Raw genomic sequence first — 23,426 nt, 5'->3', positions numbered from 1 at the left:
GCAACAGCCATTCGAAGCTGAATTTGCATGCCCTCGTCAGATCACAGCCGCTAAGCAGCTTGAGGCCGGGCCAGTACCGGCATAGGAGACTGGCTGGGAATCCCTCGTCCTGTTGACATTTGGGCAACAGCCATTCTAAGCTGAATTTGCATGCCCTCGTAAGGTCGCAGCCGCTAAGCAGCTTGAGGCCGGGCCAGTATCGGTATGGGAGACTGGCTGGGAATCCCTGGTCCTGTTGACATTTTTAGGCAACAGCCATTCTAAGCTGAATTTGCATGCCCTCGTCAGATCGCAGCCGCTAAGCAGCTTGAGGCCGGGCCAGTACCGGCATGGGAGACTGGCTGGGAATCCCTGGTCCTGTTGACATAAATGAGTTCATGAGTTGAGAAAGAAGATGCATTATTGATCCAGAAATTTCAGCTTAAAATCTGAATAGTAGGCCCCGAGTTTCAATATTCCTGGTAGATCCTATCCAAGTTCGAAGCTGCAACACAATAATAGCATCAACACAGAATAGCCATTGTCCCACCGCATAGAGTTGTCCATACAATTGTGTAGCCACAAAAATGTGTCCCCAGAGTAGTTACTGATAAAGCTGTGCCCATATAGATGTGTCGGGCACAATGCCCCTATATTATAACACTCTTGTTTCCTCCGCATTACTGCAAAGCTCTTACTTTACGACAAGAACTTATAATCGAGCAGCCGGTCGGTAACCTATTGGATGTACTGATCACTCCCAGGGCCAGTCTGTATAGGAACACTTAGACCCTGATTCGTTATTTCCTGTTGTTTTGTTTTAAGTCACTTTCCTTATATGTCTTGTGGTATTAGTTGCTGTATTTGACGTCAAAATAATCAAAATGTCGCACGTGATTCATAAATTTGGCGCAATGTCAAAAATGGACTTTCTTCCCGTCTTGAACTTTTAGTGCCAAAAGTCACAAGTTGGCCCCAAAGAGTCCCCAAAAATTGTACTAATAATACCCCAGTACCCCAGGAGAAACTGGAGTGGAGTTGCGCCAAATTTCGGAACTTTTTAAAAAGTCACAATTGGTGAATCAACCTAAAACATCTGGACATGAAGCGGAAAACTAAAAAAAAAAAAAAAAAGAATCAGGCGAGCACATATAAAACAGACTTTAAAAAAAAGGCACAAATAGAATAATGAATTGGGTGAAAAACAAAAAATAGGCACTGAGGAAACAATGAATCAGAGCCATATTCTATTACCGTACTTTCTTTGGATGAAGTATGATTTTCCAGGTCAGTGCCAACTATCCTTTGCTGTCTTATAAAATTTCGCTTAGAAAGGGAAAAGAGATTTTTGGGCCGTATATGGCTCCAAGTCACAGGGTAGCCATCCCCTATAAATACTATACAGCAGTTATCTCAGTACTTATGCCTCTAACCCAGAAACGGCTCTTCTGTTATCCAAGGACTTTGGTATTGAAATTTAGCCTCATTCACTTGTGTTGCAATACCAGGCACAACCTATGAATTATGGGGGGTGCTATTTCTGGAAAAAAAACAATTCCGAATGAGCGAAACCCCATTAGTGCACAACCCCTTTAAATCCTAAAATCCTGGTTTTTTTAGGTAGTTTCAGGGTGTACTATTATTTTACATATTTTAATTAATGACCATTTCTCTCTACAATGGCACAGTTTTGTCTCCGGCTTTTGCAGAACTACAATTCCTAGCATGCACTATGCCGTATATTGTTATGGCCTGTGTATGTTTTCCAGTAAAACATACCGGTAAGTTGTTTTTTTTTCCAGTGTTCATCCTGCCCAGTCCCTGGATACAACAGTTCACTTAGCATTCTCGGAGAGTGGAGCGTTTCCTTCCCTGAACAGCGCCCGCGCCGGGTCCCACTGGTGGGAATCACATGGGTTTGTTATTGCAGTGGTGTGCTGTGAATATAGACACCAGCTCCCATTGTTTAGTGTTTCTACATCAATAGATATTGTCAAAGAGTTTCCTGAATTGTTGCCTGCAATTGTGAATGTTTCGACACATATTAACCCCTCAGTGGTGTATATGATTCCAGGCTCTACACTTGGAAAAAAAAAACAATGTTCTGTTTTTTTGATCCTTTCTTCAGGCCTTAAAGGGGGTTTCCATTTTCAGAAAAAAACTCCGTTCCCAGAAGCAGCTTCTTTTAAATAATGCAAACTATGCATTACTCTCCTCTCCTGCATCCAGCGCTGAGTCTCAGCCGCTGCAGCACTGAAATCACATCGACGGTGCTGCAGCCAATCAATGAGGTGGGGCGGAGCTGCTGCAGCATTGTTAATGTGACAAAAACCAATATCAGGTGCAGCAGCAGAGACAGGACAAACTAGTGAAATTTAGCTATTTATCAGGTTTTCTAGAAATTGTATGTATCCCTATGAGGTTTTTTTGGTGATATACATGACAGGCATTTTTTGCAATTTTTTTTTCTTTTGTAAACCTCTAGATTTTTTTTTCTTTATTACATGGATACTAAATCTGCTGATGTCTTGTTTTTTTTTTTTTTTTTTTTTTTTTTTTTTTTTTAGACTAGTACATGATCTAAAAGACATTGATGTATTTTACATTTCAGAGGGAAATTCTATTTTTGAAAATTGGATATTGCCTGTTGACCCTTTAACGAGCCTAGTTACATGACTTAGGATAAAAGCCAAGCCAGAATCTCCATTTGCAGACACTGTGTTTCGGGGTACTGCCCCTCATCAGTGCAAAGTGGGAGATCTGGTTTGGCTTGTTAAAGGGTCAACATTGACTTTTAGGATTGCTACCTCCAATAGGTGGCACTAGAGTTCTAGTCCTCTTCCTCTCTGAAGAAACAATTTGCATAATTAGCATATTTCCCAGAGGAGCATTGCGGCTTTAAGTCTCCTCACCTCGACATGCTTAGCATGTCATTCTCCGCAAGGAGAAATGATACTTCTTGGATATCGGTCAGACTCCTCTCTCACAGCCAAACCAGATCTCCCACTTTGCACTGATGAGGGGAAATACCCCGAAACACTGTCTGCAAATGGAGATTCTGGCTTGGCTTTTATCCTAAGTCATGTAACTAGGCACGTTAAAGGGTCAACATTGACTTTTAGGATTGCTACCTCCAATAGGTGGCACTAGAGTTCTAGTCCTCTCCCTCTCTGAAGAGACAATTTGCATAATTAAAATCAGCGATCTCGCTAGCGAGATCGCTTAGTGTGACGGGACCTTTAGCCTCTCATCTCAGCCCAATCCGATCTCATATTTTGCACTGACGAGGGGCATTACCCTGCAACACATATCTTCAAACTGAGATTCTAATTAGGCTTTTATTCTAAGTTATGTTGCAGGGCTCGTTATAGGGTCGATAGTGACTTATAGGATCGCAGCTTCCAACTGTTGATTCTATAGATTTCTAGTCCTTTTTCCTCTCTGAAGAAGCAATTTGCATATTTAATTTCTCAGAGGAGCATTCAAGGCGTTTAAGATACTGGCATGCCAGACCTGGCATGTCACTCTTACCCCATAAATCCCATATTTTTTCTGCCAACTCTCTGGTTTTTGAAGCAGAAAGTTCTTCTGCAAATACTAAATGTGCGCGTATACCCTTGACAAGTAAGTAGCAAAAAATCCTTCTGGTTCCAACTTGTTTGCTGTGGTAGCGTGGGGATCGCGATGAAGCCCCATTCACCTGTAATGGCTGTGATACAGTATAGCAGTTGCACAGAGCAATCTTTGGGCGTGCGACCTTTGCTGCCACCGACTTCACCATCTACTCCTGGCCTTATTAAGACTTAATAATTAGAAATAAACAAAATACTGGTAGGTATAGAGGCTCCTAATGTGGAAAAGAGAAGAGGAGGGTGTTCTTGATTGCCAATCAAAGTATCTTATACAGGAATTATGTCAGCCCATCAGCCACACAGGGAAACTTTCAAACCGATTCCATAGGTGACAAGTTGTAGAATTGGTAGAAAACATTTTATGTCTCGACGTGCAGAGGACCCAGCACGAGTAGCAGGCAAGAAGGTTGATTAGATCCCCATAACCATGGAATCGCTAGCTATATTTTAGCTGGCCATTAAGAACGAAGACAGATCATTGGCCATAATTAGTGGGGTGTCAGTACATAGACATTATACCATGAATGGTAGTTGTCCAAAAATATCAAACATGCCCCGATCGGTCTTTTGGACTACTTCGATCTTTCGCTGCCAAAAAGTCGATCATTTGCCACCTAAAAACCATACAACGAACAATCGATTTTGTTGACGTCGTCTATTTAGGACAACTTTGATCTAAAGTCTATGGAGTCACTGACGAGACAATAAGTTTGGGTCAGTTGTGAACCAAGTAGAGCATACCGGTACTTACATTTACAGGACATTTCATGTCCTACCCTTCCTCTGAAAATTCCAAATTGTCTCCGTTTTTTCACTCAGTCCCTTGAAAATCAGGCCTACTTGGAAATACAGAGCCAGTAATGCGACATCACCAAGGTCCTAAACCTTTAGCCATATTTTATGGGACTACGAGACCTCCTGTCGTGACCAAACACTATAACTATATAGTATTTTTAACCTTTTTGGTTATGATTAGATATACTTTATTTTTGGATCTTCTAATTTTTGCAGTAAACGGGTTCTCTTACCAAAGATTTATTGGGTCTCAACACAACTAGCAGCTTTTTGCTCGGGCTCATAGATTGTGGGAATCCTCCTCTAGAACGTCTCCTACTTGGGTGGTTGGATCCTTTTCAGAAGACTTTCTCCCCAGGAATTCTTTGTTTTGTGGAGCATTAACACGTGCAGTAAATGGACGGCTCCCTTTATCGGACTGCTCAGGATGTAATTTGACAACACTAATTGTTGAGGACATGATAACTTTAAGCTTGTCATTCATTTTATCCCGTTTGACCGCTTGCAGTCAAATGGTTTTTTTAGGAAGACTCATTTATGCCAAACACATTAAGGGCGGGAAGTTCCTGGTGACTACGCCGCTATAATATGAGCAAATTTCCTTCAAGCCCCCAGATATCACTGCATCACTTTTATCTTTCCAACACTATTGACATTTATATCTTCAAGACAGTTTTACGCGTTTGCTGGAGAAGAATCGCCGTATTTTATAATCTTAATCTCCGAGGATCCATCATCCTTCCTCGCTTGATAGAGTCATGATCTTGACATTGCGCATTGATTATGGCAGATTCCAGCTCATCGATCTTCTCGGTGATCTTGCAGATGATGCTGAGAGTTTTCAGTCGCCTATATATTTCTTGGCATTTCTAACGTTTAACCCTTGTTTGTGGTCGGAATATATCGAGTCTAGCAAAAGTGCTCTGGGTTGTCCACTTTTTTGACAAACCCTTTATACATGAAGGGTTCCCTGACTATAAGCCAACTTTTTTTAACTACTGACCCTGAGCCAACATGCAGGAAAGTTTTTATAGTGGATATTTTTTTGGTATTGTCACACTCGCTGCCATTCTCTTGAATGTAATGGGCCTACAATACCAGGCGTAGCCATTATAAAAGCATGGAGCTGTGCCTATTTGAGTGCCATGTGTGACACCATCAATTAGCTAAAAGGCAGAGAGTTGGGGCTCCCTGATTCCAGCCATTTGTCATTTTGCTGTTTCGATAAAATCAGTGTTTTATCAGCAGGAGATTATCACTAGAGGACTAGCTGTCTTGTGTCTACTGGGGCATAAACAGTGCACACTGAAAGCAGCCAATCAGTGTTGTGGGCGGAGTTACACAGAGCTCAACATTCCAAGCTCTACTAGATCTGCAGCAGAGAAAACTGTGATTGTGTCACAACTGCTGCACCCAGGAAAATAAGTGATACATCGCTGGAATCAGGGTCTTTGCCCCTACATCATGTTGCTGTCAGGTTACATAGTAAAAAAAATGCTGACAGATTGTATATAACATACAGTTTGAATGTGAAATTGAAATCCAATCCTTGGGATCCCCACTGGTCAGCTGAATTAATTGGATAAGATAATTCAGCTGGGAGGCAGTAATAGAGACAGATGCATTTCTGATGGAAAATGCAAGTGGCTCTATCTGTGACCCCTTCTTTTTGCTGTTTGATGGGGGTCCAATGAATCTTGGGAAAACCCCTTTAATGAGAGCTAATATTTCAATCTCATTCATATATGTGTGCAACATGTCACTATGGATAATTCTTCAAGTAAAATAAAGCAAATGGCATATACATTAATATGTCACATAAAATCTTCATATTTCCCTACAAATCCTAATTTCTGAGTGAACGGAGTTATGATCGGCGTCTCTGCACCTTTCATTGTTTTTCCAGCCTTGATCCTAAGTATGTCATATGTACTTCAAAGGAAGGAAATTCTGAAGCCAGCGATTTATCAGATTTATTCTATGCACTTTCCTCTCAGGGATGAATTGACATTTTCCGGATTTTAATAGGTAAAGACAAGCTAAGAGCTCATTTGCTTCTTTTAAAGAGTTTCTTTTTTTCTTCTCTTGAACATCAAACAATCCATCCATCTGCTGCAGGGTACGGCGTTAAATTAGCCGCGAATCTGTACAAGAATCTGTTACGTCCTACTTAAGAGGTTCAGTCATAAAGTCACACATTTATCAGAATGAATTCCGGTTTAATTATATCGTGTAATAAGACGGCTCCTAAGAGACACCATGGAAAACGCTGCAAACATTATGAAGTGCGGAGCTGGCTTATACGTAAGCGGAGTAGTAAACCCAAGTTTACCAAATGGTGGTTTGTAAGTTTCCCTCTCCTCGATATTCTTCCACCCCCAGCACATCTGTCTTTTTCCCAACTAAGAAAGTTGTCACAGAATGATTAACAACTTGCTGATCATTAGACTGCAATGGGACTCGCGCTGTAAAATGTCCCATTGGAATGGAGAATGTGCCTGCCATAGCTCCAATGATTGCCTTTCGGACTGCTTGGGATAGTACTGGACTATCTCTATTAGACACATAGACAATATAAGGAGTGGGTGGTGCGCATACACAACCCCCCACCAAATTCTAACCATGCATGTTAGTGCTCCTTTCTCGTGATCGGTGGGGGTCCCACCGGTTAGACCTCCAGTGATCAGTAAGTTGTCATTTGTCCTGTTGATGGTGGAGAATTCGCTTAGTCAATATGTAAAAGATACAAATACCATTGGAGGGCTTACTTAATTGTCTATAATTTTGTTTTGTAAAGCATTTTTTTTGCTGTAGGGTTGTGTTACCATTTTAGTCTATTTGGTTTTGATTTGTTCAGCAATAAGCTTAAAGGGAATCTGTCAGCAGGTTTTAGCTACTTTATCTGAGAGCAGCCTGATGTCGGCAAAGAGACCCTGAATCCAAGGATGTCTGTTGTGAGTTCATTTTCCCCTTCGCTGTCGATGTCTGATGAACTCCCACTTCTGGTGAAGGAAGGTAGTGAGGCTGATTACCAAACACCTGATCTGGTAGATGATAACTGGGTAACAGGAAATTCTGACTGGATATAAGGCAGCTGACGCCCTTCTGAGTCGCTGGTGATTTCTCTGCTGGATTCTTGGAGACCAGTCTGATTCCTGCTTCCCAAAGATAAGTTTTTGCTCTGCTTTTGAACTTATTAGTTTGGTTTTGTTTACCTTGTTTTCTGGAGTTCAGCCATCCCCGGTCGGGGGTGTGCTGAGTTCCATTTTTGTCTCTGTTCAGTTTGTCTCTTTGCTCTGTCTTCAGAATTTACTTGAGTGCTGATATAGTCTTTTTGAAGTCCTAGCGACTTCAGGGCCTGTTTTTCCTATCAGACGGTTGGGACATTTTTTTGGTAGGGTTTTTTACGGATTGCAGACAGCAACTTTTCTATCCTGTCCTTTTTAGTTAGCTTGGGCCCCATCGTTTGCTCAACCTATCTTTCTATCTGTGTTAGTGTTTTCATCTTGCTTCACCATCATTATATGTTGGGGGCTGCCTATTGCTTTGGGGTCTGCTCTGGGGCAGTTTAGATTTCCCCTTTCTTTCTGTAGACCTATTTAGTTCTCCGGCTGTGATCGAGGGGTCTAGGGCATCGTAGGAACCCCCCACGGCTACTGTTAGTTGTTGTGGATAGGATCAGGGGTCTGCAATCCGATAGCTACCAACCTCTCCGGTTTTCTGGACTTAGCTTGTATTTTTGTTTTTTCCTCTCCTTCGGTGACTCATTCATAACAGATGTCTCACTGGGTTTACTTAGTACATCAGTTCTGATACAATCAGAGTTTTTAGATATATTATTACAGCAGAGCTGAGAAAGCTAACCTCGCCCACACCAGGCTCTGTATGTACATGATCTGTAGACAATGAGCTGCCTATCACAGGAGGGGGTGGAGCCAGACTTGGAAGCACGTGCCAGCTAGTCACAGCAGTGATAACCACCATTTATTAATCTTTCAGTCTAAATAAACACCAAAGACATGTGACACATTGTTGAATTCTAAGTTTTAACCCCTAACTCATGCTGTCCTCAGATTACATAGCAAAAACCTGCTGATAGATTCCCTTTAAATGATCATTCAGAGGAGAGGTAAGGAACCCAGACCCTGCTGTCAGACAAGTTCACTGACGCATTCAATAAAAAGACCTATATCTCTGGAACGGTATGGCGGATTTAAAAAAAAAAAAAAGAGAATAAAATGAGAGCAAAAATTAGCCTCTTTTGAACTAGTGACAGGTCCTCTTTAAATCTATTTATTGTCTGATTTTGCTGCAGTGTATAAAGGTAGCTGCACACATAGTTGCTGCTGTATAATACTACATTCACCCACGGTGTGACCATGGTTCGGTGGGCAGCACTCGCGTTCCATTTTATTAAAAATTAGCAGTTTTTTTTATAGATTTTTTTGTAGCTTTTTTTGGTGAGAAAGCAGTAAGGGATGTAATAAAAACACACATCAGCGCATTTTTTACAGCACGTCGGCCGCCCTGTTGCCATCAGTTTCAGAGATAGCAGCTTCCAAAGCATTGCCCAGTGCTGTCTGACCCGTATCCTAGTTCTTGGGAACCTCATTATCTGATATTTCTGGGCTGCCAGTTACTCCACTATCATACATAGCCGGCCACATTGCTTTCATTAACTTTGATCAGCTGTGGACGGTCGCGACTGCTCAGGGATAGGTTACATGCACTATAATTAAGTGTGACGCATCTTAAATCGGAATTAGAGGCAGGGATCAAACATCTTGACATAGTGCTCATCACATAAGGCTGTCTATCAGCAAAGCCATGCCCCATGCAGTAGCCGTATGGGGAGATGGTCAGTTGATTGTGGGGGCTCCATGCAATCCGCAGCATTATTGAGTTACTATTTACGCCCCTTTTTTAAATTCATTAGCATCAGTTCCTTTCATCCGGTTAGGGGATCGTCAAGCGGCAAGCAAATTAATATTTGCGAGCCCTATTGAGATGAATAGGATGGAAATTTCTACAACCAATCAGCTATGCGTGATTATACTATGAAAGTGGTTTGTCCGCTCTATATTATGCTTTTTCATAACATCGTGTTTTGGGGGTTTTTGTGACGATATCAAACCATGGTGACTTGATGGGTCAACGTTCTGTAGGAAAATTGATCTTGTGCAAGCCAAGATAGGTCCACCAGGGCCTTCTCCACCATTATTTTGATAGTATCAAGCCATCGGGTTACTGGTCTTCTACTTAGCATTGTTCTCTCTATTCTTCCGACCACAATGCTCTTCTCCAGTGATCGCTCGCTTCATACGATGTGTCCAAAGTTGGAAATTCGTTGCTTGGTGATCTTTTCTTCGAAAGACAAGTCTGACTTGATTTGTTCCAAAATTGGTTTGTTTGCTCTTCTTGCCATCCATGGTATTGATATTCATGATATTATTATTCATGGTTGCCATCCATGGCATTGGTATATGTCATGTTACGGAATGCTAAACTAATGTAGGAAGAACCCCTGATCTATACCGCCTTAGATATTTAGACCTGTTCTTCTTGGCTCAGATGGTAAGTTGACTTCTCCACCCAGATCTCCTTTATTACCTATACCTGGACAACAAGTAATGCCATTTTTCCTATACTAACATCACGAAACAATCACTGACCTCAGGTCAGTGATTGTTTCGTGATGTTGGTCTACTAGGCATTGCTCCCACCTAGCCAGAATCCTACTCCACACTGATGAGGGGCAACACCCCGAAACAGCTGTCTGTGGATGGATACCTGGCCTTGGTATTTCCCTTGTCATATCTGTAAACTCGTAAAGAGCTGGATATTGACTTAAAGGGCCACTTAATATGGTGGTAATGGTGGTTTCCGAAAGGAGCCACCCCTTGGCTGGGTCCTTCCCTGGAGGAAGATCTGGCTAGTCCCGTGTTTGAGACTCTTAAATGAGGCTCCACAGACTTTATTTGCATAGTCATATTTCCTATACCAGCACATATACAGTATGTGTATATGTTCACACATCATCTGCTCATCATACATAATAATACCATGACTAAGAGCAGTTTTACTGATTAGAATGCGTCAGTCTGTCGCGCCTTCTTTTCGCAATGTTATGATTTTATCCTGTGTGGCTGGACTTTTGACTTTTTACATTTACAATTGCTATAATAAAGCGAATTTTCTGCCTGTAGAAACGGATGTCTTTGGAATCACCTGGTGAAGTAGATTCATTAATCCCTAGGTCAGGATGAGCAGCACAGATTAAGGCTATATTCACACGTTGCATTTTTGCTGCATTTTTGTTTTTCCTGTAAGCATAACCTGCTCTCTTGGCAATAAGGAAGCTGCTTACAAAAAGCACGTTTTGCTGCGTTTTGTGTTGCGTTTTTGCTGCGTTTTTCAGAATTCTAAAATTTAGCTTTGCTTCCACCACAGAAGCATGAACACAGATCAACCACACAAGTCATATGTGAAACCATTTTTGGAAAAAGGACAATTTGATCAAGTTATTTAGTGGAAAAATGTCTTTAAAAAATAGTGACTATTCCTGGCAAAAAAGCTCACATGAGTTCATGAAAAAATGCACAGTTACAAATGCAACAGCAGGGGGGTGAATTGGTTAGTAATACTGTATCTTAAGGGCCTTTCTCACATAGCGATATCGCTGGCGCGTCACCGATTTTGTGACGCAACAACGACATCGCCAGCGATCGCGCTTTGTGTGACACATAGCAGCGAACACCCCTCCCTCGCTGGATATCGCTGATCATGCTCGAATGTCCCAGGCCATTTTCTGATCCTTGGCGTCCCGCTGGCAGGCATGCATCGCTGTGTTTGGCGCCGACTAGCGACGTTGCAGAACTCATGGCCGCAGGCAGAAGTCGTCAGAATCGCTGTGGTGTGACAGGTAACAGCGACCCCCGACAGAACACTGTATCGCTGCTGCATCGCTGTGAGAGCTGCCTGTGCGGCAGCTCACTAGCGACCATTTAGCGATGCACCAGCGATCCTGACCGGGTCGTGTCGTTGTCGGGATCCCTTGTGCATCGCTAAATGTAACGGGACCCTAAGACATGGACAGAGTATTGAGTTTGTAAGACACTGTTTACTTTCACACTTTGGTTGGCCATGGGCATTGTTCAATCTACACCTTGGTCGGCCAATGTTTACCTTATTACACATCACTAATTTAATTAAACTGTACCAATCCCAAATGCCATAAACACTGAGACATTATGGTTTAAACGTGGCACAATCACATAATTGGGTTTCACATTCTGCTGTACCTGCTTTTTTTTTTTTTTTTTTTTAAACTAAAAACGCAACAAAGCCCGATAACTGTGTTTTTGCACTTACCCATTGTTTCCTATGGGTGAAAAAAATTCTAAAAGAAATGACATACTGTAGTTTTAAAAGATGCAGCAGTTTTCCAAATCAGTCAGAAAAATAAAACCAATCTGTGTGCATGAGATTTCTGAAATCTCATAGGCTTTGCTGGTACTGTAAAACGCAGCTTAAAATTTGCAGCAAAAAACGCAACGTGTGAACATAGCCTAAAGGAGGTGATGCAGCAGAGCATAATAGCAACATATAGAGCAACTAAAGGGCCTGTCACACTAAGCGATATTGCTAGCAATATCGCTATAACGTCACTGGTTTTTGTGACGTTATAGCGATATTGCTAGCGATATCGCTATGTCTGATACTTACCTCCAACCGCTCCCCCGCTGGTTATCGCTGATCGCCCGAGAACGTCCTGGACCGTTTCTTGTCGTCAGCTTCCTGCTGTGGAGACGAGCGACGTGTGGACGAGGACGGGAGGACGTCAGGATCGCCTCATCTGACAGGTAAGTTGCGACCCCCGTCCCCTGCGATGTCGCTGGTGAGATCTGCCTGTGTGGCAGCTCACTAGCGACCACTTAGCGATGCACCAGCGATCCTGACCGCGTCATATCACTGGTCGGGATCGCTGGTGCATCGCTAAGTGTGACAGTACCCTAAGACCAGTAGAGCTAGATTTGCAGAATGGCATGTGGATCAGTGGAGCTGGAAGCGCTGGAATCAACCGAGCGAGTGTGCCGATAAATCCTTTGATCAGTAGGGATGGGTAGGCAGGCACTTTGTTGTAGCTAAGCTCTTTGTGAGTACAACACCTTGGTTGAACCAAGATAAGCAGGCTGGTAAGTACCTTGAGAGAGCAGAGTTGAGTGTGTGGACAGCAGCTTGGATTAGCAGAGACTAGTAGGCTGGCAAATACTTTTATTGAAAGAGTTTTGTGGACAACACCTTGGATTAGCAGACACAAATAGTAGTGGCTGGGTGTTTGTAGAGCATTCAGGAGCAGCAGAACTAAGTTGGTAGTCAGGCGCCTGGTTGTAGTAAAACTAGATGTCTATACAGATCTCTGGAACAGCAGAGTTGAGAAGACAATCAAGCTCCTTGTTGCAGGAGAGCTGGATGTGCAGATAGATCTCCGGGGCAGCATGGCTGAGCAAACAATCAGGCACCTGAAAGCAGCATGTACTTGATACCTGAATACTCATGCAGCACACAGCCACCTGAGCTGGCCATAAAAGTCCTCGGGTTGATGATACACACTAACCACAGAGAGAGATAGCCGTATGGGAAGGAGGAAGCACAGCCCAGTCCAGGAGTTGGGACAAGCGAGTAACAGGATTGTGCGATTAAACTCAAACTGTCCGATCCTTATCTCTCCAGACATCATCTGTGGGGGAAGAGTCCAGCATCCTCCATACACATTCTCAATGGTCAGTCAATCCCACTGAAATAAGGGAGTGGGGCTGACTTTTATCTGTTATGTATGAGGGTCTTTAGAAACTTGACATCAAGGAGCTTCCATTATAAAATCTTTAGTTCTAATGTGTTGGAATGTGTTCCTAACAACCAGTCTGTCTCAGATAATCTACAAATTGGATTGACGGATTGACGATGCTCGAAGCTGAAAGCACTGCTTGGCAAGTTTCAAGTCATGTTATTGCTAATTATTTTTTTTGTCAGGCATTAGTAATCAGATTATTCAATGAGGAATTAGTCATCGGATACTTAATCAGAGATTATTAGTCACACATTAGTAATCAGATTATTAGTCAGACATTAGTAATCAGATTACTTATACAGACATGATTAATCCAACTACGGTATTTAGTCAGGCATTGTTAATCAGATTTTTTGGTTAGGGATTTTTAATTCTGACATAAATTATTCCTTTGCTGCTGACTTTTTGGAGATATGGCCCATTTCTCACTGGGCCAATTGTATGTCACATAACTTGTCAGTCATATCAATCAGAATCTCTGTGCAATAAGACAGTGAAACTTGAGTTTATACCGCCATGTGTCCTGTGTATCTGCACCATCTGAAGACATTATCTAAATTCCACGGCTCGTCTTTTTTCAAAGTTTTCATCTTCATTTTATTTTTCTTGAGTGGGCAGATTTAGAGTCCATATGCTCAAGAAAATGGCAGATGATAGTCTTTTTTTAGTTGGTGGTAGAGCTGTTACCTACTACCGCATGTATAAGCAGCATTTAACGTGAAGCAAAATTACTAAATAGGCATTGCTTAAAGGGATCCTTAAACGCGCTTCTCCACATTATAGTGGCAGATATTTTAAAGCAGGGATGCCAAGCTCAAACAGAGAGGGCCAAAATAAAAAATGTAGATAAAGTCACTGGCCAACCTTGATAAATATTAATGTATTAACCTTGATATGTACTATTTTTTCAAAATAATTAATAAATACATTTTTTAAGGGATCACATGTTCACACAAGATTATTCCCTAGTCTGCAGACAAATTATTCACATATGTATTAACAGCCTTCCACGCAGTATAATGGGCCCCACATAGTCCTCAATATAGTATATTGGGCCCCTTATAGTCTTCCATACAGTATAATGGGCCCCACATAGTCTTCCATACAGTATAATGCGCCCCACATAGACCTCCATACAGAATGTGCCTCACTTAGTCCTCCTTAGTCCTCCATACGGTATAATGGACTACATATAGCCCTTCACACAGAATAATGGGCCCCACATTGTCCTCCATACAGTATAATAGTCCTCCATATAGTAGAATAATGCCAACATAGTTCTCTATACAGTATAATGGTCCTTCATACAGAGTAATGGGCCCCACATAGTTCTTCATACAGTGTAACGGGCCCCACATAGACCTCCATACAGAATGTGCCTCATATAGTCCTTCATACAGTATAATAGTCCTTCGTACACAGTAATGGGCCCCACATAGTCCTTCACACAGTATAATGGACCCCACATAGTCCTCCATACAGAGTAATGGACCTAACTTAGTCCTCCATATGGTATAATGGACTACATATAGTCCTTCACACAGAATAATGGGCCCCACATAGTCCTCCATACAGTATAATAGTCCTCCATATAGTATAATGGGGCCCACATAGTCCTCCATACAGAATAATGGGCCTCACTTAATCCTCCACATAGTACAATGGGCCCCACATAGTCCTCCATACAGTACAATAGGCCTCACATAGTGCTCCATACAGTATAATGGGACCAAAATAATCTTCCATACAGTTTAATGGACCCCACATAGACCTTCATACAGAATAATGAGCCCCACATAGTCCTCCATACAGTATAGTAGTCCTTCATACAGAGTAATGGGCCCCACATAGACCTCCATACAGAATAATGGGCCGCACATAGTCCTCCATACAGAGTAATGGGCCTAACTTAGTCCTCCATACGGTATAATGGACTACATATAGTCCTTCACACAGAATAATGGGCCCCACATAGTCGTCCATACAGTATAGTAGTCCTTCATACAGAGTAATGGGCCCCACATAGACCTCCATACAGAATAATGGGCCACACATAGTCCTCCATACAGTATAGTAGTCCTTCATACAGAGTAATGGGCCCCACATAGACCTCCATACAGAATACTGGACCCCACATAGTCCTCCATACAGAGTAATGGGCCTAACTTAGTCCTCCATACGGTATAATGGACTACATATAGTCCTTCACACAGAATAATGGGCCCCACATAGTCGTCCATACAGTATAATAGTCCTCCATATAATATAATGGGGCCTATATAGTTCTCCATACAGTATAATGCCTGCGTCGCGGGCCAGATTTGGCCCACAGTCCAGAGTTTGACGTGTGTTTTAAAGCCTTTTAAATTTTCAAAATATTATTTAATTGTTTCCCATAAAAAAATGCCATAATTATATTTGTTCAGCACTCGGTAAATGTTACTATACCTTCTGTAAATTAATGTGAAGTATCTGTTGTCACCTTTACAGATCCAGACTGGGCTTCATACACTATTGGAGTATTCATTTGCCTGAATTGCTCCGGGATTCACCGCAATATCCCACAGATCAGCCGAGTGAAATCCGTCCGCTTGGACCCATGGGACGATGTACAGATTGAAGTAGGAAAACTTTTATTTTTTTTATTTGTAGACATGAATATATATGTTTATTGCTTGTAAATTAATTTATAGATTTTGCTGTTCCAAATGTATATAGTGTATAAGCGGACATATATAGATTCTGGGAACCTTTCAGTAGGTTTTAGACTCCCAAGTCTTTCACTGAATAGGTTCACACTGGTGATCTTCAGTCTTGTGATCGGTTTTAAAGGGCTGGGGAGAAAACCGATTTTGTGTACCTGCACTTGTCTTTCCACCCATCATCAGCTCGGAATATCCACCATTTCTTTCTTTACATATATATATTGTGTTAGATTTGGTATAACACAGAAAAAAAATCTTTGAACTCTGTATTTAAAGAATATCCATCAGCAATCTGGGGTTGCTGGTTATATTTAGGGTAAGTTCACACTAGGTGTTTCTTCAGCATTTTGTTTTCTGCAGCAAAACCTGATCTCATGGCAGGAAAGAGGCTGCAGAAAAAAGCGTTTTTTTTTTCGTTTTTTCTTGCTTTTTTTGCTGCTATTTTGGCATGCTAGACTTGTCTTTTGTGCACGGTGATAAAGTTTAGCATTGGAAAAAAAAAGTCCTATTCTACAGAATCAGGTTTTGGCACTGATGCCTTCGTTTTTTCAGCGTTTTTTCACCACTCATTCATTTCAGTGGGTGAAAAGTGCTAAAAGAAGTGACATGCTCCAGTGCAAAAAATCATGAAAAAAGCACAAAATCCTGATGACAAATAGACCATTTGTGTGTGCGTGAGATTTCTAAAACCTCCTAGATTTTACTGGTACTGTAAAACGCATCTGAAAATTTGCATAAAATACACATAAAAAAAGACGCTGCAAATATGCCTAGTGTGAACTTAGCCTTAATAAAAGATTGGATAGATCAGTGATTTTTAAAAAAAAAAAAATAACATCTAGTAACAAAACCTCTTAGAAGGGTCTCTAATGTCCCCTAAAAGGTCCCAACTTCTATCAAACGTCTTGCCCGATCTTCTGGGATTGGGTTACAATCTTGTTATGCAGAGCGGGATCCAACAACCTTCTGCAACCGCTCTCACACGAGAACTCACCGCTTGGACTAACCGAGCGCTGTTGTTACCGAAGGGTGACCGCCCGATGTTTCCCTAAAATTTCAGACAAGTAGCACAAATATTTTCGGTCTTGCGACTTGTCTTAGAATTATTGTCGCACAAGACCCATCATTGAGTAGCCAAAGCCTTACGTCAACTGGTCCCCCGCCTTGCTTTGTTGACATACACAGTGAAGTGACGTGTGCCAACTGTGGCGTCATCTGCACCCTAGGCATGTGCCGGATTCTGCTGGGGGTGACTAGTGATTCAGTCAATGCAGGAGGGGGATGGACTAGCTGCATGATGTAGAGACATCTGGGTTGCTTGCTGTAGTTATGATAAATTCACAGTTTTATCAGCAGGAGATTATCACTAGAGGACTAGTAAACCTGCTGCCATGTAGTCCTCCATATTCATAAGCTCTGTATAACTCAGCCCCCACCACTGATTAGCAGATTTCTGCCTATGCACAGTGTATACAGAAAGCTGCAAATCGGTGTGGGCGGGGTTATAGTGGGCTCAACATTCAGAGAACTACTAGATCTGCAGCAGAGAAACCGGTGATTTTATCAAAACTGCAGCAAGCAGCCCAGTAAGTGACACATCGCTGTAATCAGGGTCTCTTTTTCCTACATCATGTTGCTCTCACATAGGGTACAAAAAAACTGGTGATAGATTCCCTTTAAGGGCAATCTGTCAGTAACATTTGCCCTAGGGTATAAGGGTAGTGTCGGATCGGGCAGTATAGTATTTTTCTATGAATACCTATTTTGCAGCTATCTGGTGCTGCATTTTGCATTTTTCTCCATATTATTCATATGCAAATTAAGTTTGCAAGTGCACTGGTGGGCATATCATTGCACTTGCCGTCCTCGACTCCTGTTTGCTACACCTGACGCCACCTTCTCGTGCTTGTTGAAGGTGGAGAACAGAGGTGATTTCTTGCAGCATAGCCTTTGTCTCCACTGTCAATCAAGTAGTGGAGGATGGCATCCGCGGGAAGAAGCTAAGATGAGCCAAGTAGTGATGGGCGAAACCGAACAGTAAAGTTCGGGGTCCGTACTCAACGCCTACAGTTTGAGCACAGATCTACAACACGGATTTCTCCAGGAAGCTGCATGTCAGTGCGAGAAACACTGACGGCTCTCATCAGCAGTAAGATTATTACCGAAAGGCAGAGCGACAGCAGTTGTGATCGGCGGTAAAAAGTGTACCTCCAGTGACAGAGGCGTCGGGTCGGATGATGTGAGTACTACTCCGATCAGCCTACGCCTGCTGCTGCTAATAACAGCGAGAGTAGTCGCTGCTAATGGGAGTATTCATCAGCTAGCGTATATGCTAAAAATAAACAACAAAATTTTGTGGAGCTTTGATAACCAGCATGGCAAAACTGACAGCGTGGCAAATAACGGATGTTCAGGCCACCAAATCCTCTGAATGGGTTCCGTGTTTGGGTCCGGGTCCTGTTTTGGTTATCGAGCCAAACATTTTTTTAATATTCGTCCGGACCCGAACATCCAGGGGTTCGCCCATCACTAGATCTGAGGTCTGCAAATGCACTGATTCCTAAATGCCTAATCGTGCTTTTCACCACATTTGCACTTTTGGCCGACTTTTATCCAGCCTTACACTATATCCAACCTGATGATCATCACTAATCCTCGTTACCAGAATTATCTCTGCTTCTATAGCCAGACTGAGCGGCTCAGGCAGATCTTTCTGGTGCGTACGATTTATCCGGTCCGCTCCTTTGCCTGATGTGTTTTCACACTGTGCTGCTTAATGATAACATCTACAATGTCTAAAAGCCTCTGTGAAATCTCGACAGGCGATGACTTTTTGATGCGTTTCTCAAGAAATGGTTACATGACTGATCAGACACCTCTGTCTGGCTTGTGCCGTGCGCGAGGAAGAAAAGTCTTCCTTCAGCTATTTGATCATTCTTAAGACGTAGTCACAAGAGACTTTTCCCGTATTGATGTCAAGTGTTTGCAGATCTGTAGCTCTGGGGTGAGCTTAGAAATGTATTATCGGGCTACTTTTTTATAGATAGATATGTGGCATCATATAGTAATGTTGAATGATGTTTTGAGTTACCAGCCCGACCATATAGGTTCCATTGAGTCAGTGGACACCTCAGTTCTTTAGGCTCGGGATCACATTTTCTTGTCTATATACTCAAATAAGTGAGAATAGGCAAACTATAGGTATGAATGTTGGCATTAATGATGGTTCAAAAGAGTATTGAGTGACAATCTGCATACATAGGCTGATAATTGCAAAATGCTCATTTCTAAAGATACTGTTTTCTGATTATTGGCCCTTGTAAACATAGAAATACTAACCTGTCCTGGCTCCAGCACTGGGCTTTGCTCCCATCTCCTAAGGCCTTTTAGGACCAACTCAGGCATTCATGTGTGCCTAAGTATTGAGGAAGCATGATTCCCAGCTACCACTTGCTTTGCAGGAGTTTGTCTCATCATCCACTTTGCTCATGCCATGTGTCTAATCATCTCTCTAGAAAACTCATTCCATTATAAAGCATTCAGCAACTACTTCCTAGATCATTCTTGTAAATCATGGTGCTATTGCGCTCTGCTTCAAGAAGTTATCTGATAAAGAACCCATATCTGTTAATTACTGGTGCAGCTCACGCCTTTGTCTCAGTAAGCAAGATACCTCATTATTATTAATCCCTGATGTTCCTCTGCTGCTCATACTCTCAGCTCTTCTGTTCTTGTGGGTAACCCCATCTCAACTGCATGTTATCTGATTGCCTATATATCTTCTATCCTTGTGTTTAGTCGCATCTCTGCAAGCAAGTTATCAGATGTCCTCTACATCTACTATTTCTGCGTATAACTGCATCTCTGCAAGCAAGTTACCAGATTGCTTATACATCAAAGGTTCTCCTGCATAGCTGTACAGCTGGCTTTGCATTATCTCCTGCTTCCTACTTCACTTGTCTATCTGCCATTCTACAAACCCCTTATCTCGGTCCTTGCTGACCCACATGTAGTCTGGCCAGACTAGACCTTTCACACTGCACTATTGCCTCTGGTCTGTGCTGCTCACTGTGACCTATGGGTTGGAAAAATCATCTTACGTGATGAGCTCCTAACACATGGAAGTAATCATTCAACAAATGAGCAAAATGCATAGCCTAAAAATAATCTTTGTTGGCAGCACTTCTTTCCATATAAACTGTGCAATCTGAATTCAGATCTATCAATTCCGTTAATTGCCCTCATATATAGGGCCATATAAAAGGACCTTTCCACTTGTTATATTGTCTATCAGTGCTCGTTACCAGCAGAAATTTCTATTAATTCATTGCCAAGACTTTACAGCAAGTTTAAGGCTATATATACATATAAGACCCTATTCACATCACTTTTAGTTTATTTTTTGTTTTCCAGAAAATATCCTTATATAGGGTTCCTTTATTCAGACAGAGGCCAATAGAGTGTCCTTTAGGACTCTGGCCAAGTGGTATATGATATATATCTTCATGTAGACTGCACTATTCCATATATCTGGGTGTTGTTTTTTTGCCACTGTATAGTGTCCATCACAGGCTTCCTTCAATGGCTTTCCATGACATATCCGTTTATTGGATGCGATAATAGTGGATGCCTGTGAAGGATGCCACACAGGGACATCGATCACCCATAGGCCACTGTGGCATCCACTTAACGTGGGCGACATGGTTCATCAAATCATTAAAGCGTAGCTATCCAGCCATGGCGATAGATTTTACAATGACTTATATTTCCTCTTCCGTCTTCCTCTTTATTGCGTTTTCGTGGGAAGCAGTGTTGAAATCCAGCGTGGTTTCATTATGGCCCATTGTATTCTGCATATAAAAGGCAAAGTTATGAGCGTGCAGAGTTCTTCTAGTCTCATGTTTCTTGTCTGTGTCAGCAGTTTGTCGGATGACTACTTTTACCCACCGCAGAGTATCAGATGCAAGTTCCGTATTCCAGGTATTCATTAGATAATAGCCCAGAGGAGAATACGTATCCCAAAGAGAATGACTGATCGGGCATGTTGAAAGTTTTCGAAAAAGTTACATAGGATGTTTCGACCCCACCGGGGTCTTTATCACAATGTCATTGAGGTGATTTAAGCTTCACGAGAAGTGCCCGCTCCTAAGTGTGCTGCGTAAGAACCGGCCATACACATTAGATGGCTGTCAGTCAAAAGATCCTTTGACTGACAGCCAGCTCAGCCCTCTCTTCAATACATAGGAGTTCTCGTTCGGCCGAGCGCTCCTGTGTTCTCTATGAGAAAGCCGCCAACTTAAGCCCCCGGCCGTCGTATATTTCAAGGAGAATAATGCAATCGGGACACATCTGGTCGACGTCGCTCCCGACAAACATTTTGACTGGTACCCCATACACATTAGGCAGTAAAAGAGACAAAATAGTTAATAGTGATCTCTTTATGTTATAATGCCACCCCAAAAATAAGTTGATCTCTTTATTTCTTATGGCTGCGGCCCTCAAAATTCATCAGTTACCTCTGAGGAATGTAAGATCGTATGTATAATTCTCCTGTAGCTCCCCCACAGGTGAAAGCAAGCATGACACATGTCCTATCAGAAGCAATGATCTGTCTGTGTAATACACAGATATGTTGGGTCCTCCAGCATGATAGGCATTCTTTGTAGCTTTTTTTTCTCTTTTGGCTAATAAATGTGGATCCTGAAGGAAGACCCTTCCACTATTACGTGATAAGTTTTACGATTACCCCAAAACACTTTAGAATACAGTCCAATGGGGATCAGCAATTGAGAGAACCTCTATGAAGCTGTCATGAGTGTTTAGTAGTGAAGAAATACCTGCTTCTTCTATTTAAAGGGTTTTTTCCAGTTCTTTAATGTTGATAATCTATTAGGTTAGGTCTTCAATATCAAATCTATGGGGGTCCAACTCTTGACACCTCCACCGATCAGCTGATTACAGGGGCTGTAGCATTCAGACAAGAGCTGCAAACTTCATTGTTTACCAGGTACAGCGCCATGTATTTTGTAGTGGTTATATCTGGTACTGCAGCTTTGTATCATTCACTTTGATGGGCATGAACTGAAGAAAACTCCCTTGCCGGGCACAGCTCCTACAAAATGTGCTGTACTGTTCCTGGTAAAACATGAAGAGGCTCCAACAATGGCTATAAAGTTGGGCCTAATAATAGGTCATTAATATTAAAGTCCCAAAAAATCTCTTTAAGTAGGATTTTATGTGTCATCATAAGCTGTGCCTGAAATGGGGCAAAAACCTGTTTTTCAAGATGAAGAACACCGACAACAAGTAATATTTTTCTGATACTGAAGCATAGAAGCTGTTGCAGATAAGGACAAACGCTCTTAGGCTGTGTGCACACGTTGCATTTTTGCGTCTCGGATTTGTCACAAAACCTGATGCCGGCAAAGTGAATGAGAATCCTGAAGTGTCATGGACACATTACTTATTTGTGACTTGTAGATTCAAATCTGCAGCATGTCAATTTTTTCGGCAATTTTTCACCCATTGACTTCATTGAGGTCAGTCAAAAACGCTATAAAAACGCAGGTCTAAAAAGGATTCCGGATTTGCTGCATTTTTGTAGTGTTCTTTTTTACGTCATTTTAGACAGCACCCCCATTACTAACCCAGTAAGAAAATCAGAAAAACACACACAAAAAACTTTATTCAAATAAACACTCCCCAACACTTTCCCTGGTTCATCACTTTATTAGAAAAAAGTTTCCACACAAGTCCAACGTAGTTCATCATATCTGACGTAGTCCAGGGCGCAGAGTGACCCGGAATATCTGAAGAGCAGTGATCGAATCCGACATGGTCCAGAGTGCATAATGGCCATGAACGTCTGGAGAACAGTGATCGAATCCGACATGGTCCAGAGTGCATAATGGCCATGAACGTCTGGAGAACAGTGATCGAATCCGACATGGTCCAGAGTGCATAATGGCCATGAACGTCTGGAGAACAGTGATCGAATCCGACATGGTCCAGAGTGCATAATGGCCATGAACGTCTGGAGAACAGTGATCGAATCTCACATGGTCCAGATGGCAGAGTGACCAGGGACGGCTGGAGAACAGTGATCAAATCTGACATAGTGAAGATCGCAGACTAACCAGGAACATCTGAAGAGCAGTGATCGAATCCGACATGGTCCAGAGTGCATAATGGCCATGAACGTCTGGAGAACAGTGATCGAATCCGACATGGTCCAGAGTGCATAATGGCCATGAACGTCTGGAGAACAGTGATCGAATCCGACATGGTCCAGAGTGCATAATGGCCATGAACGTCTGGAGAACAGTGATCGAATCCGACATGGTCCAGAGTGCATAATGGCCATGAACGTCTGGAGAACAGTGATCGAATCTCACATGGTCCAGATGGCAGAGTGACCAGGGACGGCTGGAGAACAGTGATCAAATCTGACATAGTGAAGAGCGC

General features: G+C 42.2%; 1 protein-coding gene across 2 annotated transcripts in view; it reads left to right on the top strand.

Moving 5' to 3' along the window:
- ADAP1 (ArfGAP with dual PH domains 1) overlaps positions 1-23,426 on the top strand; it is a 327,348-nt gene that overhangs the window by 224,075 nt on the left and 79,847 nt on the right. For both annotated transcript variants that reach the window (XM_073543118.1, XM_073543119.1), the window contains exon 2: positions 15,748-15,878. In XM_073543118.1, coding sequence (XP_073399219.1) covers positions 15,748-15,878 — 131 coding nt within the window. The remainder of the gene's footprint in view (positions 1-15,747; positions 15,879-23,426) is intronic.

This window comes from Dendrobates tinctorius, unplaced genomic scaffold (genome assembly GCF_039654945.1).
Source record: "Dendrobates tinctorius isolate UK_male_01 unplaced genomic scaffold, ASM3965494v1 ptg000129l, whole genome shotgun sequence".
In the NCBI taxonomy this organism is placed as follows: Eukaryota; Metazoa; Chordata; class Amphibia; order Anura; family Dendrobatidae; genus Dendrobates; species Dendrobates tinctorius.
The sequence above is the reverse complement of the archived record's forward strand: the minus strand, read 5'-3'. Positions and strand labels throughout refer to the sequence as shown.